The sequence below is a fragment of the Dendrobates tinctorius genome, unplaced genomic scaffold (genome assembly GCF_039654945.1).
Source record: "Dendrobates tinctorius isolate UK_male_01 unplaced genomic scaffold, ASM3965494v1 ptg000147l, whole genome shotgun sequence".
Classification (NCBI taxonomy): Eukaryota; Metazoa; Chordata; class Amphibia; order Anura; family Dendrobatidae; genus Dendrobates; species Dendrobates tinctorius.
In genome coordinates this window covers 16786801-16804804 of record NW_027361814.1, presented here as the reverse complement: position 1 = coordinate 16804804, position 18004 = coordinate 16786801, and the positions used below count along the sequence as shown (strand labels likewise).

The following is an 18004-nucleotide window of genomic DNA, read 5'->3' as shown; positions in this document are numbered from 1 at the left end:
CTTTCTTTTCTGTATGTAAATCTAGTCTTCATAACAAAGTTGGCATGATCATCATCCCTGTATAGATGTCTTCTCGAGGACTACACCCAATTGGCTAAAAAGACTAGTTTTAAAATGCAGAGAAGTGAGGGCCATATCTCAGGAATTCAGAAGTGTGGAACAAAAGTAAAACAGCACTAGATTCCGGAGAACAGCGGCATTACACCGGGTAGAAGATGAAATATTTAAGGAAAGTAACAGGTTCTCTCTAAGATATCAATTTATTGATTTTCTTTGCAGCATATCACAACGTATTAATTAACGAGAATATTCCTCATAGTGAACATTTAGACAATATTACATTCAGAATGTACTTATTGTCAGCTTTAAATCTATGCAGGACTTTAATTTACTACATATTTGTGTATGTAACCCCTTTATTGACTCAGTTGACAGGTTTTTTTTTTTAAAAGAAGTGACGTTTCTCAATAAAGGAAATATTTGTGATTTATTGAAACGCTGACAGGTGTTAGCAATTCCTTAGGAGCTTCACGTGACTTCAGATGACTGTTATGTTCAAAGGTCTTTTCCTTTTGTTAAAAAAAAAAGAAATTTGTCAGTCAAAAATTATATCATGAGCAAATAGCAATCAATTATATACATGGCTACAATTTCCTGGTAGTGGACTGAATGCCTTGTCTGAACCTCCTTCACCAGGGGTAAACAGTCCACAAGATGTTTGATGGTACAACCACCACTGTGGACTCCTTGACCTACTGTTCCTCAATATCTGGAGACTGCAGGTATGACGATCATCAGGAAATGCAACTTATAAGAAATGATAATTACGAAGAGACAGTATGGTTACTAGCTAATTATCTGATGGACACAGTTTTCAATTCTATTTCATATAGAAGGCCATTAGTGACTTTATCACTTCTTGCCTCAAGTGCCGCTCCCTTTTCTGCTATCTTTACAGAGATCAGAAAGAATAGGAGGATGTATGAAAATAACAAATTACTTATACTCACCTGGTTAATCCCCCCTCTTTCACACGCTATAGCAACAAGGGGCCGGACTATCTTTGTTGGTTGTCCTGCGGTGATGACGTTTCTACTCCCTGCATGTGTCAGTCAATCACTGTGAACAGCAATGATGGTAGCACAGTTGGCACATGACCACCGAGGCTTGCAGGTATTCGGCATATCATCCTTGGCGGTCAGGTGCCCAGTGGAAGGTAGTGTTTTCTCATCCTTTACTATTCTTGCAGAATTCTTGCTGACATCTCCAGGTAAAAAAAAGTTTGGGATATCTAAGGACAGCTAGGAATATCCGAATCAGATTACTAATTATAAAGGACTGACCTGTCCCGTACAGCAGGGTTCCCCAACTCCAGTCCTCAAGGCCCACCAACAGATCATGTTTTCTGGATTTCCTTAGTATTGCTCAGGTGATAATTGATTCACCTGTGCAATACAAAGGAAATCCTGAAAACATGACCTGTTGGTGGGCCTTGAGGACTGTAGTTGGGGAACCCTGCCGTACAGGATGGACAGTTGATTTGCTGATGTTCACTGCTGGTAGAGCAGCTGCCTTTCTTACATGTGAGGTTTCTTACGCAGTGACGGGGCATCTTTGCTGGGGTTGGTGAGGCATTTAATATGCACACTCAATGGTGGACTTAGCCATAGCTTGGCTTGGCAGCCACATCCTAAGTTGTCCCTTTTATAGGATTCCAAACTCCATTGGATTTCCCTTTGCTGGAGAAAGATGACTCCTTGTAATTACTAAGCCATATATAGAAACGTGAGTCCATCCCCACTTCTTGCACTGTCTACAGCTCCAATGAATGGGGGTGCTTTTCATTTCCCAAACTCTGTGAGCACATGCAAGGAGACAAGAGCGCCTACATAGCCCCTGTTATAGCATATCATCCTGCTCTTGGACACTTGCATAATTGGTGACATTAACCCCTCAGATTACTTAGATCAACAGGAAAGTTTTAATCGGCATGAAATATTTTTTTATTCTGTTGACTACAGCCAAAATGTGCCCTATGAGGCTGTGCATCTTACAGTTTGAAAAAAAAAAAAAGAATGAATATATCTGAGGCATCAAAATAGTCCCATGTGAGGCACCCTATATCCTAAAGGCTTCCCTGTGCGCAATGATCTATCACTTACAGAAAAACATACTGCAGATTAGATTCAAAGAATTGTTGTTATGTACCTGTACTGCAGGGGGAATTGTATTCAGTCATGGCATGTTCATCTAAAATCGGAAGAAACATAGTAAGACGCAGATGACCAAAGGTAAAAAAAACATGATACAAGCTCAAGAGGTTGTCCGGTCACAAGATATGGATTTACTACTCTTAGGATAGGTCATCAGTGTTAGATCAGTGAAGGTATGACAGAACGCCCCCCACCAGTCACCGGCTAGCAGTTCAGCACTGTCCGGAATAAAAAATTGACTGGAGCTACAGAGGCTGTAGAGGCCATTGCTGCTGGGCACTGCAGCTTCATGCAATGTGCATATCTGGTGACCGGCAACTGATCACTGATGGTACGACTGTTTGGGAACCGCAGTGAACTGCACAATGTGTGCTGTCAGGACTCTGAGGTACCCGGAGTGGGCAGGCGCTTGATCGCAGGTATGCGATTTGTATACCCGTGCGCGCAGTTTCGCTCAAATCAAGCGTATTGAGAGATGCCAAAAACAATTGAGTCAAAATGTGAAGTATGCATATCCATGCTTGTGATCACATGACCATCCGCTTCCTGCACCAGCACCGAGAATCCTCACAGTGCGCAGTGTGCGCGATGTGAGTATTCATAAGTTTGCAGTCACAGAGAGTGACTGCAAACCTATACCCCAAGGCAAGACTACCCTTTTAAGGAAGGGAGAAAAAAAAAGAGTGGACAAATAAATTGAGTTCAATTTTCACAAAAATTAAAAAAAACTGCGAGTATAGGCATTGTTCTTAAAATGTTTAATTTAGGCCTAATTTACTACACACCTGGGACAAAGCAGTCATAAATCTTCACTTTTGCAGCTTGCAGATTGCTTATGTTTATTTCTTGCTTGATGGAGAATCTTAAATGCTCAACTTCATGGGTGAGCTGTGGATGAAAGCAAAACTGAAAGAACTGGACATGGGCACAGAAGTATAATTGATGTGGCCACAATTGTATTAGAACTTTTATTATCTTATCAAAAACTAAAAATACATAACTAATGTCCGATAACTCTACCCAACTTAGGTCAATAATTTGGCTGCTAAGATGCTGATACTGTTCAAGAAAATCAGATGTAATATACATTGTGTTGAAAATCTGACATTGAAGAGGAAAAAGTTAAGATCTGACAACTTGCTGCACAGCTGAGGGGATCTACACGGAGGAAATTCAGGTGGTGCTCCAAGACCCTAACCTAGATCCTGCTAACTGTGGTCAACTTTAATGTGGCATTCAGTGATAAGCCAGGGCATTTAGGAAACTTTAAAGGGGTTGCGTATCCAAAATTTTTACCATATCCAAAGAATCAGTGGGGACAGATTCCTGGGGTCTCAACTACTCCTAAGAAACGAGAACTGTTTCTTCTGTGTCAAAGTGAGCATGCGTGATTACAACCTTATTCAATGTCTATGGGAGTTGAGTTAATGCATGTGCACTACTGCTCCCATGGATCTATAAAACTGAAAGAATGAGTGATCATGTATCCACACTCCAGAGACTTTGGAACCACATTTTTGGGATTTATAGGTGGCCCAGAGCTCAAACTTCTATTGATTATACAACCCCAAATTCCAAAAAAGTTTGGATGCTGTGTGAGACAACATTCCTCTCCCAAAACCCCAGTAATTGGTCTCCTCGCTTCCCAGACTTTTACAGACTGTTGTAAAAAGAAAATGAGGCGCTACACATTGGTGGACATTTTTTAAATGTGTTGCTGAATCAATTTCTAAATTAGTTTTTTCTTTCAAATGAAAAGGAAAAATAACTAACGCTCACCTTCTGATCTGTATTCTCTGTTATGTTGTGAATGAACTATGGTTTTCCATCTATTTGCATCCATGTTTTCTTTATATTTTACACAGCGTCCCTAGTTGTTTGGAAATTAAATTGTACATCTATTTCCTATTTTGTGGATAAGTGATAATGCTGGTGAGATAACTTCTTAAATGTTTTAGATAGTGATGAGTGTCTTGGTATGCTAATACTGTATAAATATTAATGCAACTACTTGAAGGTGGCTCTCAAAAATATTGAGGATATTATCAGAAGAACATGAACATCCATGGTTTTTGAAATTACATGATTAAAAACTGACTAGTTGAATCCTTCTATACTCTATGTAGAAACAGGAGGTAAATTTTCCCTGTATGAGTCATAAGTCACTGCAAAAGTGCATGGCAGATGAGGAGGGTGAGTAGATGGGTCAGGAGGTGAAGAGGGGAATGATAAATGCAGGAAAAAAGAGACTTCATGTTTCTTCATAGATCAGAAAAAAAAGAGAAGAATTAGCTGGGTAGAAAGGCAAAATGAGCAATTGGAAGTACACAGTGCTATATAAAATGATGACTGCAATATAATAAGAGAGTAAAGACTTTGATGGTAGGAGGCTATGAACATAGAAAATTAGAGAAAACATCTGTTACTTTTTTAGAATGTTGTGATTGTGCATTGTCATGAAAAGGAATTCAAATTATAGTCTGAATACAGTGAGATAGACAATTGATTAAAAAAATGAATTTTCCTTATTAGTGAAAGACCTCATAAAATAAGAAAAAACTATGAGTCACATTACCTTCTCCAAGTAAATTATAACTTTATCAGGTGTGATCTCTGTTCTTTCAACAATAGGATTGTTTTTCACCTAAAATAAATAACATAAATGGCTGAGAAATAATTATAAAATTATAATTCCATTGTGTCAAACTTTTATAAACCAAAAATAATGCAATTATATAAAATGTAAGATTAAAATAACAATATAACATTATAAATAAAAAGCAAACAAACAAAATGTATTTCTTATTTTTTAAAGTATGGCAGGTGGCTGAGGCAATAGGCTTGAATGGAGGTATTCAGCAAGTATATTGCACCAAGGTAACACTTGCAAAATTTTTCTCGTAGTTGCAATTGTCTGCTGGGCAATCACTTTCACGTGTACAGCCTCGCATTGCCGTACAGCACATATCTACAGTTCTGGTCAGAGATAGTCACCTCATTTGACAGTAGCTCTTGCCTGGCAAATTGCACACTTTTGCAACAACCTATTGACTAGACTTCTTGCCTGGCTGCCAGTCTGCATGTGTCTCCTCTTTTCTTGTTCTCTGTAACATGAGTGGCATAGACAAGCATACATCCTAGCTCCATATACCTCATGACTCACATAGCAAACAGTTTTTTTTAATCTTTTCTGCTCTCCATTAATCAAGTTCAAAATTTGCCTGAGATTTTTCGAGCAGAAGCATTTCTTCTACATAATGTATTAATTCATGCCACACAAACCCCTCGTATAATACATGCCGCACTTCAAGTTCATTAAATCTTAATCAAGTTGGAACATCTTTCAACTGCCATGTGCCACCACAAGAAATGTTACTCCAGACAGGAGATAACTTATCGGATGCAATGTAAACTTTGCCTGATTTTCTAAAAGTTGGTGGAGTTAGCCAGGACTGATGTTAAAATGTCAAAAGTGGCAAAATATTTGTGTGATGAACCCGCACCTCGCCACTTCGCCTGATGTCACTATTACATCAGAAGAATCACGTAATGCAGTCTCCCCACTTTCACTATTGTGATGTTCTGATTGCCCCCTCGAGACACGTAAGGTCAGCTTAGTACAGTTTTACACAGACATCCCCTGTCCACATGGGCCAAGGAAGCATGAGGAGTGAGAGGATGTGGCTGACATAGTCACTGACGTGGCACCACACTCGCCCACAAACCTGATAGGCTGAGAGGCGCCTTTAACAAGCACCAGAGGAACAGCATCTGGTCAATCCAGTAGGACTGCCCCTCAGTACCTTGTTACATATAAGCCCGGTCCATTAACGGGATTATATTGGGCCAGAAACCAGTCTCGGTAGCATAAAAAAAGTTAAACCGAGAAATAGAAGTGTGAATTCATTGATTGAGATAAAAGAACAGCCTAAGGTTAAATTATATATTTAATCACCTTAAGGGTACAGTAGAGAGTCCACTATATACACAATGGTTATGAATATACAATAGACAGATATGCAAAAGGGGTGAAGTACAATAGATATAAGTAGATGGATCATGTAAACTACCGGTTTGATTTTCGACCATGTGTGTGCTGTGCAGCAGGGGGCATGGGCTGCCACCTAGTTTCTAGCCCCTTAATAGCATGTTACTCGACGTGGCCCCTACTTTTGAGAGATCAGCAAGCATACCAGAGAACGTACACTAGCCTTTATTCCTTTTGGGTCACTACCCTCCTGCCCTTTGGGCTGAACCAAAATCCCCTTCCCTTGCTTCTAGCAGCTTAAAATTCCAAAACTTAAGATGGGTCATAACTACTTAATGGACGATCCTAGGGAGACAGATTTGGCACTATCGGTTTCGGCTAGGCCCCTGTAACAGGTAGAGACTAAATACATCTTTTCTACCTGATTCTTACTAGAAATCCATGTAGCTTTCCACCATTTGGCGCTAGAACGGATTGACACCCTGAGAGACGTTCGGTCTGGTCCAGAGATCTCGAAAATATAACCGGTGTGTGACCAGGATGTACAAAAAGTCCATATTCTCCTTATGAAATCATAGCTGAACTCAACAAAGCAGTTAGACCGCATGGTATCTATTTTTCAAGCAATCATTTTGTTCTGAGCTTAGCTAGCTCAGGGTGTGAGATCTGTCACCACCTGGTGTCCTGTTATAGCAGCACATGGAAGGGGGGTATTATAATCCCCTGACAAATATGATACAAATGGTTAAGATGCAATTATATTTCCAATATTCTACACAATTTGCTTAACTTTGCATTGCACCAATATTTTTGCAACATTTCAGGTAGTTTTACGTCAAAAAGTTGTTGAAAACTGCTTGGAGCAAAAGTGTCCACTTCACTGCATATAGTTGATGAGCGATGTTTGGATGAAGCTTCTTACATAATGGAAATACATTCCCCTTACCTTTTTCACACTTCTTTTACTAGGAAGAAATCCTGATAGAAGTTGCACCTCTATTATTACTGTATTGGTTACGGTTCTTTTGCCTAAATACCTAAAACAGAAGAATCCAAGCTCAAAACCAATAATAGGAACGAGGACATAAACTATGGATACGGCTGATTTGTTCCAAAGAGCCTAGAAAACAGTACACACCACACAGGCTACATTATACTCTGTATGTATGAAAATTGTATCCCTAGAATCTGTACTTTATAGGGGAATAACTCAGTATAAGGTAGGTAGGGTCACAAGACTGATTTTCTCTGATCCAACAAAATCAGTCCAATTATGCTAATCACACTGATAGGAGTTTGATCAGAGTATTAACAAAGTGTAAGCATAGCGTCATCCAATTTTCTCACATCTTGATAATTGAAAAAAGCAATTCTCCATCTCCTCCATTCAGTGTGTCTGTGATATCATCCAAGGGCAGTCCGATTGTTTTCACTGACCCATAGAATTGAATGGGCGAGTGCCATTTTTGATCAGAGGCAACTCATGCTTGCTGGTATTTTTTTCATGGACCTGCTTGGTCCAAGTAAAAAAATGGATACATGCATAGCCCCTGTGAATAACATGTGGATGAGTACTCTGATTTCTGCAATCGTGTGCACCAGCCATTAGATCTGGCAATCTGTCAGTGCCGGATCGAGGGTAAAGATGCCGCTCATTATGAGTAGTGACTAAAGCCAGACCAGCTGCACCTCTGTGACTGAAAGCTTGGGAAAAATAAAGTTAATTTCCTTCCGGTAACAGGGCTCTCAATTTGGCAGGCACTTGGCTTCAGAGCACAATTAACCTGCAGATTATTAATAATAATAATAATAATAATGATAAATTTTATTTCTATAGCGCCGACATATTACGCAGCACTTTACATTTCAGAGGGGATTTGTACAGACAATAGACATTACAGCATAACAATAATCACATAGATTATAGCAAATACCAAGAGGAATGAGGGCCCTGCTCGCAAGCTTACAGTCTATGAGGAAAGAGGTAGACACGAAAGGTGGGTGGTAACAGTAGCCCTGATTGTATGGACCAGCCATAATGTTAAGTGTGTGACAGTACAGACAGAGGGCTAATGGATGCATAAAGCATGTGGGAACATGATGCGGGAAATCTGGTTATGGTAAAACTTTTGGCTGTGCCACACAGGGATAGATTAGGTTAATGTGTTGAGGTGGTAGGCCTGTCTGAATAAATGCGTTTTCAGGGCACGCTTAAAATTGTGGGGATTGGGGACTAATCGTATTGACCTGGGAAGTGCATTCCAAAGAATTGGCACGGCACGTGTAAAGTCTTGGAGATGGGAGTGGGAGGTTCTGACTATTGAGGATGCTAACCTCAGGTCATCAGCAGATTGGAGGGCACGGGTAGGGTGGTATACTGAAACAAGGGAGGAGATGTAGGGTGGTGCTGAGCCATGGAGTGCTTTGTGGGTGAGGGTAATAAGTTTATACTGAATTCTGGAGTGGATGGGTAGCCAGTGTAATGACTGGCACAAGGTAGAGGCATCGGTGTTACGATTGGTGAGGAATATGATCCTGGCTGCAGCATTCAAGACAGATTGGAGAGGGGAGAGTTACAATAGTCGAGACGAGAATGAATAAGAGAAACAGTAAGAGTTTTTGCAGAGTCAAAAGTAAGAAAAGGTCGAATTCTAGAAATGTTTTTGAGGTGCAGATGACAAGAGCGAGCCAGTGATCGAATGTGGGGGGCAAAGGAAAGCTCGGAATCAAGTATGACCCCAAGACAGCGGGCCTGTTGCTGGGGAGTAATAGTGGAACCACACACAGAAATAGCAATGTCGGGTATAGGTACATTAGTAGAGGGAGGAAACACCAGGAGTTCAGTCTTTGACAGGTTCAGATTAACCCTATATCTGCAAATTAATAGCGTTTGTTCACATGACAGGTAACCTTTAAAATTAATTTTATATCAATTGAGTAATGAGCCACATAAAGGAGCTTGTTAGAATATGGGAAAAGGTTTATGGGGCTTATGTAGCTGACAGATTCCCTTTAAGAGAATTTACTGCAGGTTTCAGATTTTAAAGAGAACTTTCAGTCATATCATGCTGTGCAAACCACGGGCAGCATGAATCAGAGCCTGGATGCATGATTGACATTTCAAAGAAAGCACAGTTTAATGATCCGGCCAGAGACTGTAGGGAGAGATGAGGGCTGTCCTGTGCGGTCTTTGGCTGACTGCTCCCTACACCGATCTACTTGATTGACAGGTCTCTCCATATGCACGTGAGACACTTGTCAGTCCACTGAAGTTGAGAGAAGGGAAGAGCAGTACTGGACTGGTCTCATCTCTGGCTATAGTCCCAAATATTTAAACTTTGCTTTCTTTGAAATGCTTGAGTGTTTCAGAAAAAAAAATTTGCTAGCTGCAATCCGGCAGTGAGAATCGGATTCATGCTGCACGCACCACGGCCATCATGAATTCTGCGACAGCTTCCCTTTCAGGGGTTTCTTTCAGTATGAAGAGCCAGTCTCCTTTTTAATAAGCTCTTTCTTACCTGGCTTCCACTAATATTTCCAATCTTGTCTTTGCTTCATAGGTGCAGACAGATGGCTCAGTGCTCGCAGTGAGTGCGAAGAAGGCATCAGACTTGATCAGAGGGGTATGATATTTCAAATGTGTCTGCATGTAGGAGGACAATATAATTGCATGGATTTAGTATCCAAGAATGACAGGAATGCAAAATATCTGACAAGCGTATCATGGTCTTTAAGTATTGTGTTGAACGCAGTAATGAAAATCATATATGAGGACAGATTACCTCATTGCTAATATACAATTTATGTTTTACAAAACCTACAAAAAACAAAACAAAATAAGAAGAAAAACCCTGCTGTAATCTCTATATATAAATCTGAATGTGTGTGTGTGTGTATCACCAACCAATCACGAAGCAGCAGAGTGGGACACCAACCAATCACCAATCACGAAGCAGCAGAGTGGGACGTGGTTGGAGAGCAGGGCTGAGGACAGATACAGCAGGACAGTGCATGGAGAATGGGGCTGTGAGGAAGACAGTCTTCAGGACAGGGGCCAAATAGTGCCAGCACCCTCCCAGCCCTGTCCCAGCTCAGTCGGCACTCCCCGTCACCAACTGCGCTATCGCCCCTCTCCCCTGCAGCTTCCCGGCCTAAATTTAGTCCCCGGCTTCTACTTGGGCCTACTACAGCGCTAGGCCACGCCCCCGCAGGCTGCCCAATCACACGCGCTGCAGCTCCGCTCTAGCTCCGCCTACTCCAGCAAGCTCTGCCCACTCCGGCTGCCTGCATTAGGCCACGCCCCCCACACGCCACCCAATCACATGCGCTGCAGCTCCGCCCAGCTCCGCTCACAATCTGCGCACCTCTCTCTCCTGGTCCCGGCATCACCGCGTGTGGTGCATGGAGAGCGGGGCTGTGGAGGAAGGAAGACAGCGGGGCTGTAGACAGAGGGAAAGAGTGGGAGAGCAGAGCTGTGAAGGAAGAGAACGGGGCTGTGGATGGAGAGAGCGGGAGAGCAGGGCTGTGAAGGAAGAGAACGGGGCTGTGGCCGGGGAGAGCAGGGCTGTGAAGGAAAAGAATGGGGCTGTGGACGGAGAGAGCGGGAGAGCAGGGATGTGAAGGAAGAGAACGGGGCTGTGGACAGGGAGAGAAGGGCTGTGGAGGGACACCGGGACATGGATGTAGAGCATGGCTGCGGAGGGATAGAACGGGACGGCGGGTGGAGAGCGGGGATGTTAAGGAAGACAGCGGGACCCACAGTTACGCCCCCTTTACATTTAGCGATGCACCAGCGATCCCGACCACGATATGATCTGGTCAGGATCGCTGGTGCATCGCTAAATGGTCGCTAGTGAGCTGCCAAACAGGCAGATCTCACAGCGATGCAGCGACGCAGCAGCGGTCGTTACTTACCTTTCAGATGCGGCAATGATGATGTCCTCCCGCCCACGTCCACGCGTCGCGAGAAATGGACGTGGACGATCTCGCGGAATCAGCGATAGCCAGCGGGGGAGCTGGTCGGAGGTAAGTATCATGTAGCGATATCGCTAGCAATATCGCTGCTGCATCACAAAATCGGTGACGCTTTAGCGATATTACTAGCGATATCGCTATGTGTAAAGCCCCCTTTAGGTATTATGCCCGGGCAATGCCGGGCTCTTCAGCTAGTTAAATAATTAAAAAGCAAAAGTGCATTTAAATGATTCAGAGTTCTTAGTAATACTGTATTTGATCAAATATAGCATAAAAGCCGTCCCACCATCGACAAGGTGACTCTGTGGTCGGGGCGGTCCTACACTGTCTAATATTAAAAACCTTATCATGTGTCAAAGTTGATGTCAGTGTGTGAATAAGGGCAGACCAAAGGACCGGGTCCCAACCAGTGGACATCAGTCAGGGGAAACCTTTAAATACAATTTACAGCTCAGGAGAGGGAGGCCACACCCCGGCTTGCACAGAATGCAAAAATACAAAGAAAAAAAAACACAAAAATTGAGCTTGGTTTAAGTTGGTACACATGCAGCACATAAACGCGTGTTCACATTGGCCAATGTAAAAGCAGTTCTGGCGTTTATTTAACCTTTCCCTTGACTTCTATTGTAAACTATTTTTCTTAGCAGAAAACAGCTGAAGATTGTTTAGGTCTATTCTTTTAATCATTTGGTGTCCTAGAACGTCTAAAGTATTTAAAAGACGCAGAAAAGCCTGAATATTTGAACAGCACATCACTTTTCATTAGAAATGAAAAGGAAGATTATATGGAGCATTTTGTAAGTGCTTTTTTGACGTTTTTTGGAACAGATCAACTTAAAAAAGCACCATATTAAAATGTAGTGTGAACATGCACTTAGGGTATGTGGGTATAGCTTTTTTGAAGCAGGTCCTTTTAGAAAAACAGTTGGAAAATCTCTATAAGGGCTCAGTCAGATGGCAGTATAAATCGTAACGAGATCGGAATGGCAGGAACTTACCCTAATCCAGTGGCCTTCCCTTACCTGTATATACGCACAGCCGATCCCTGTAGCCGTCAGTGTGTACTCTCCTGGGATTTCTGGTAACTTCTCTCTTTGGGTAAGCAGGCTGTTCTTTGCGTCCACATGGAACTGCCTATGAAACCCAGACAGCGACCTGACTGTCACCGTCACCTCCAGATCATCTTTGTACGTTGCCTTTGTATATTTTGTCAATGCTTGAAGCGCCAATGCCGTATCCTGTAAGAGAGGAAACATGTTCAGGTCAACCTAGGACTAATGAAAGAGCTATTATATATTACAAGATATTAACATTATGAAGGCTGATAATTATTATTATTGTTTTCATATAGTAATAGTTCAACCTGAGGGGATCGGAAGCCGCCCCATGGGCCCTGCTGTTTGATAATCCAGTTGACTATAAGAGAAGCCTCCTCGACATCTCTGTCTGAAGTTGTTTGATAGGAGAGTAATGCAAGGAGAACATAGGAGGAGATCTCAACATCTCCATTATCATATTCATCTGCTGCCCAATGCTTGGTCCCATCTGTCAAAAATAATAATACATGTGAGATAAGAAAACAAGTATGGATCTATCTATCTATCTAATACCTATCTATCTGTCTATCCATCCATATATCCTTTTATCTATCCATCTATCGGTCTAGCTAGCCATCTATCTATACATCTACAGAAGGGAAAAAAAGTATTTAGTCTCCCACCAATTGTGCAAGTTCTTCCACTATAAAAGATGAGAGAGGCCTGTAATTGACATCATAGGTAGACCACAACTATGAGAGTCAAAATGAGAAAACAAATCCAGAAAATCACCTTGTCTGATTTGGCAAGATTTATTTTTCAAATTATGGTAGAAAATAATTTGGTCATCTAAAAACATGCAAGATTTCTGGCTCTCACAGACCTGTAACTTTTTCTTTAAGAGGCTCCTCTGTCCACCACTCATTACCTGTAGTAATGGCAAATGTTTGAACGTGTTATCAGTATAAAAGACACCTGTCCACAACCTCAAACAGTCATATTCCAAACTCCACTATGGTGAAGACCAAAGAGCTGTTGAAGGAAACCAGAAACAAAATTGTAGCCATGCACCAGGCTGGGAAGACTGAATCTGGAATAGGCAAGCAGCTTGGTGTGTTGAAATCAACTGTGGGAGTAATAGTATGAAAATGGAAGACATACAAGACCACTGTTAATCTCCCTCGATCTGGGTCTCCACGCAAGATCTCACCCCGTGTGGTCAAAATGATCACAAGAACGGTGAGCAAAAATCCCAGAACCACATGGGGTGACCTAGTGAATGACCTGCATAGAGCTGGAACCACTGAAACAAAGGCTACCATCAGTAACACACTACGCCACCAGGGACTCAGATCATGCAGCACCAGATGTGTCCCCCTGTTTAAACCAGTACATGACCGGGCCTGTCTGAAGTTTGCTAGAGAGCATTCTGATTATCCAGGAGAGTATTGGGAGACGGTCATATGGTCTGATGAAACCAAAGTAGAACTTTTTGGTAGAAACAAAACTTGTGGTGTTTGGAGGAGACAGAATGCTGAGTTGCATTCAAAGAACACCACACCTACTGTGAAGCATGGGGGTGGCAAAATCATGCTTTGAGGCCTTTTTCTCTGCAAAGGGACGAGGATGACTGATCCGAGTACATGAAAGAATGAATGGGGCCATGTATTGTGAGATTTTGAGTTCCAGCCTCCTTCCATCAGCAAGGGCATTGAAGATGAAGCAAGGATGGGTCTTTCAGCATGATAATGATCCCAAGGGCAACAAAGGAATGGCTTTGTAAGAAGCATATGAAGGTCCTGGAGTGGCCTAGCCAGTCTCGAGATAACAACCCAATAGAAAATCTTTGGAGGGATTTGAAAGTCTGTGTTGCCCAGTGACAGGCCCAAAACATCACTGCTCTAGAGGAGATCTGCATGGAGGAATGGGCCAACATGCCACCAACAGTGTGTGCCAACCTTGTGAAGACTTACAGAAAACGTTTGACCTCTGTCATTGCCAACAAAGGATATATAACAAAATATTCAGATGAACTTTATTAATGACCAAAAACTTATTTTCCACCAATAATTGGAAAAATAAATCTTGCCAAATCAGACAAGGTGATTTTCTGGATTTGTTTTCTCATTTTGACTCTCATAGTTGTGGTCTACCTATGATGTCAATTACAGGCTGCTCTCATCTTTTTTAGTGGGAGAACTTGCACAATTGGTGGCTGACTAAATCCTTTTTTCCCCACTGTATCTAGCCATATATCTAGCCATCTGTCCATCTAGCCATCTATCTATTTGTCCGTCCGTCCATCCAGCCATCTATCTAGCCAACTATCCATCCGTCTATTTTACATTACACGTGTTCTGCAGCTCTGTTCATATGTCCAGCTGTATTTAAAAGTAAAACAAAAAAACAATAAAACTGGATCCTTTACAAATAGAGCTAAATTGAATGCACACCTTCGATCTTCATGTGTTTTTGCTCCATTTGCAAAAAAAGGTGTCTGTCTTTTGTTCTGGACATGCGCTGTGCTTAACAAACTAATCCATCAACAGATGACATAAATGATGACCACCCATTACAACCAGTATACCATAGCCTTCAATATTTTTTTTTTAAATTATCGTGTTGCTAATCATTTTTTATTTGGACGGACAAAAAAGTTTTCCAGACTACGTTTTTTGAACCAGCTAAAAAAAAAAACAGATTGCAGCCTAAGGCTAGGTTCACATTAGCGTTTCTGTGTGCAGCGTATCATCTGCATGCGCAAACGCATGCAAACGCATGTTTACACAGCATTTTTTATCCGCATCATCTTACACATGGCGGCATAAAAACGCTGCAAGTGCATGCGTTTGTATACGTTTTTGCATGCGTTTGCGTTGTTTATGCGCATGCGTTCGATAGGACAATGCATTTCCATGAGAATTTCCTTGACACAAGAAACACACAGTGTCTCATGGGATTTCTATATATCGACATACTGCACCAGCCTAAGAAAAGATATTTTAGGACATTTCCATCCCCGCTCAAATAAATAGACCCTGAACTGGATTATTTTATTTCCATTTTTCTCATCCTTAAATGGAGATGGCAATAGACATGCCTACACGGCCTTATAAAGGTGGAGATGTATGGCGCCAGATGTTAAAAAAAAAAACTTACACCTTCAGTCATCTATGCTAGAGACTGTATGTGACAGCGCTCATGTTAAAAACATTTTTACTTGTAATGTTCTTTTTTTTTTTTTTTTACACAGAACTGAGCTTGGGGACAACAGTTTGCTGAAACCCGAAAACCCTTTTAAGGCTACTTTCACACATCAGGTTTTCGGCGTCAGGCGCGATCCGGCGTCGTGCCGGAACGCCGGATCCGGCAAATGTTTAGTAAAACCTGATGTGCCGGATCCGGTTTTCTGCCGGATCCGTCTTTTTCTTGACAGACAAAACCGGATCCGTCTCATCCGGTTCATCCGTTTTTCTATCCGTTTTTCGACGGATTACGCCGGATCCGGTTTTTAAAATTGACCCTTGTGGCCTTCCGAACGGGATTGGCTACTGGAAAACTAGATATAGCATGTTCCTACAGCCCTTCTTTGACAGGTTGTAGAGAAGAAAGTGCAGGTTGGAGAGAAGAGCAAGTTACTGGCGAAGATGGATGTTGTCATTGGAAATATTACCACTAGAAGTTCTGTGACGGTTTCAGGGACAATTTTCCACTATACTTTATGTCACCTCAAGGCAGAGTACACTGGGATGACAGAGTGTGAAAGATTTGTGCCCTAAACTTGTGTACCTTCTGTACCAACAGTATATACCTTTGCCAACCAAAGTTGGCTATCTTGTCATGGTCTCTATTTTTACCTTTAGGCCACAGGTGTGTACCTGGTTGTGTTTTATGCAAAGTATTTCACCTTTTAACAAAAGTTGTGTACATTGGTAGGAAATCACCAACAATAAACACAACTTTTTAGGTGAAATACTTTGCTTCAAACACAACCAGGAACACAACTGTGGCAAAAAGCTAAAATTTACCCACAGTTATATACCTGGTTTTGAATACCTTTTTACCTTTGAAATACCCTGTATTTAACCTTTTTTTAAAACATAGTTCGCCGCAGAAAGAAATGACAGACAACCATTGTGAAACGATAATTTAACTTTTATTTAAATTTTTTTTTTTTTTATGTTTTTAAAGTGCAAAAAACTTTTTTAATAAAGGTTTTAAACCCAATGGGCATTTTTATTACAACAAAAAAAGATTACAAATCTGTGTAGTGTGTGGTTGAAATACTGCTGGAGGGGCTGCGGGACACTTCGACACTGGGTGTGTGGAGAGAGGACTGGGATCGTGGTGGGGAAGGAACAGTTAGAGGTGAAGGTGTGGAAAAAGCTACAGAATGGGTGGACATGTGGGAGGCAGAAGAGGTGGTGGGCGGTGGAGTGGAGGGTTGGGCAGGGACTGTAGGAGCAGATGATGTTGATGGAAAGTTGTGTGGGGAAGGAGTTTGGTACAGGGAAGGAGTTTGGTACGGGGAAGGAGTTTGATACGGGGCAGGTTGCTGGAAGAGGGGAGATGACTGGTACTGGGGAGGTTGCTGGTACTGGTGAGGTTGCTGGTATGTAATAGGAGGGGGAGGATGGAAAGTGGCTGGAGGGGGTGCAGATGTAATAGGAGGGGGAGGATGGAAAGTGGCTGGAGGGGGTGCAGATGTAATAGGAGGGGGAGGATGGAAAGTGGCTGGAGGGGGTGCAGGTGGAGGAACTACAGTGGTGGGAGGTGGAGGTTGGGAGGTAACCTGCTGTAGAGCACCGTGGCACGAATGCATTACATGCATCTGCTGGGTAGGAGATAGTGTTGCCATGCGCTCCACAACAGACCTGAAAAAGGTGTGGTTTGGCGAAGATCTTGCTTCTGAATGCATGGTTTGCAGAAGTGTCTTCACCTCCAGAATGCTGGAGTTGATCTGCTGAAAGCCTGCGGAGATTTGCTCTGACAAGACTTTGAGACAGTTCTGGAAAGATGCATTCAGATGCAATAACTCTTGCGCATAACTCTTTTCCTGACCCCTCTCCCGCTGCCGCCCAGTACCCGCAGGTGTACTAGAGGCGGCAGGGGCAGAAGGGTGGGGTAAAGGGAAAGCGATCTCCTCACCAGCAGCTTCATGTAATGTAGACGGCCAAGATGCTCCTGTGCTGGTGGATGGGACAGATGGGTCGAATGTGTGGGAAGGCTGGGAAGGTGCAGATGTACCGGAGCGGTCGAAGTGTCCCTCGGTGCCGGTCTCCTCAGGGATCGCCTCAGAAGGGTCCAATCGTGCAGGCTCCCGAGTGCTGCTCACCGTGCTGTGTAATAAAGAGAAAAAAAAACAATTAAAATACTGACATGGTATGGCCCTGGCTGAAAAAAAAAAGTAACATCTAACATTTTTTTCACATGTGGTGTGTAATATTTACCTTCTGGTGAGCATTGTTTCCCGGAGGAACGACAGGGCTTGTGCGTACTTGTACTTGCTCCTGCGTCCTCCAGATCCACTCGGGGCCCGCATCTCTTTATTGAACTCCTTCTTGAAACGATCCCTCACAGACCGCCACCGATTCACAATTCTGTTCCCTGAAACGAGAAAGGAGTGGTTAGTATACAACATCAGTGTTTCACAAACTCCAGTCCTCATGGTCCCCAGGGGTCATGTTTTCAGGATTTCCATAGTAAATAGAAATCCTGAACACATGATCCGTGGTGACCACGAGGACTGGAGTTCGGGAAACACTGGTTACATCAAGCAACCGTTACTGTAT

The 18004-nt window shown here is 42.5% G+C and overlaps 1 protein-coding gene across 2 annotated transcripts in view; it reads right to left on the bottom strand.

The window, feature by feature from the left end:
* Positions 1-241: 241 nt before the first annotated feature.
* LOC141049752 (alpha-2-macroglobulin-like protein 1) overlaps positions 242-18004 on the bottom strand; it is a 164499-nt gene continuing 146736 nt past the window's right edge. For both annotated transcript variants that reach the window (XM_073546479.1, XM_073546478.1), the window contains 8 exons: positions 12539-12720; positions 12198-12413; positions 9720-9844; positions 7148-7238; positions 4789-4857; positions 2999-3101; positions 2209-2250; positions 242-569 (listed from right to left, as the gene is read on the bottom strand). In XM_073546479.1, coding sequence (XP_073402580.1) covers positions 556-569; positions 2209-2250; positions 2999-3101; positions 4789-4857; positions 7148-7238; positions 9720-9844; positions 12198-12413; positions 12539-12720 — 842 coding nt within the window. In that variant the 3' untranslated portion in view covers positions 242-555. The remainder of the gene's footprint in view (positions 570-2208; positions 2251-2998; positions 3102-4788; positions 4858-7147; positions 7239-9719; positions 9845-12197; positions 12414-12538; positions 12721-18004) is intronic.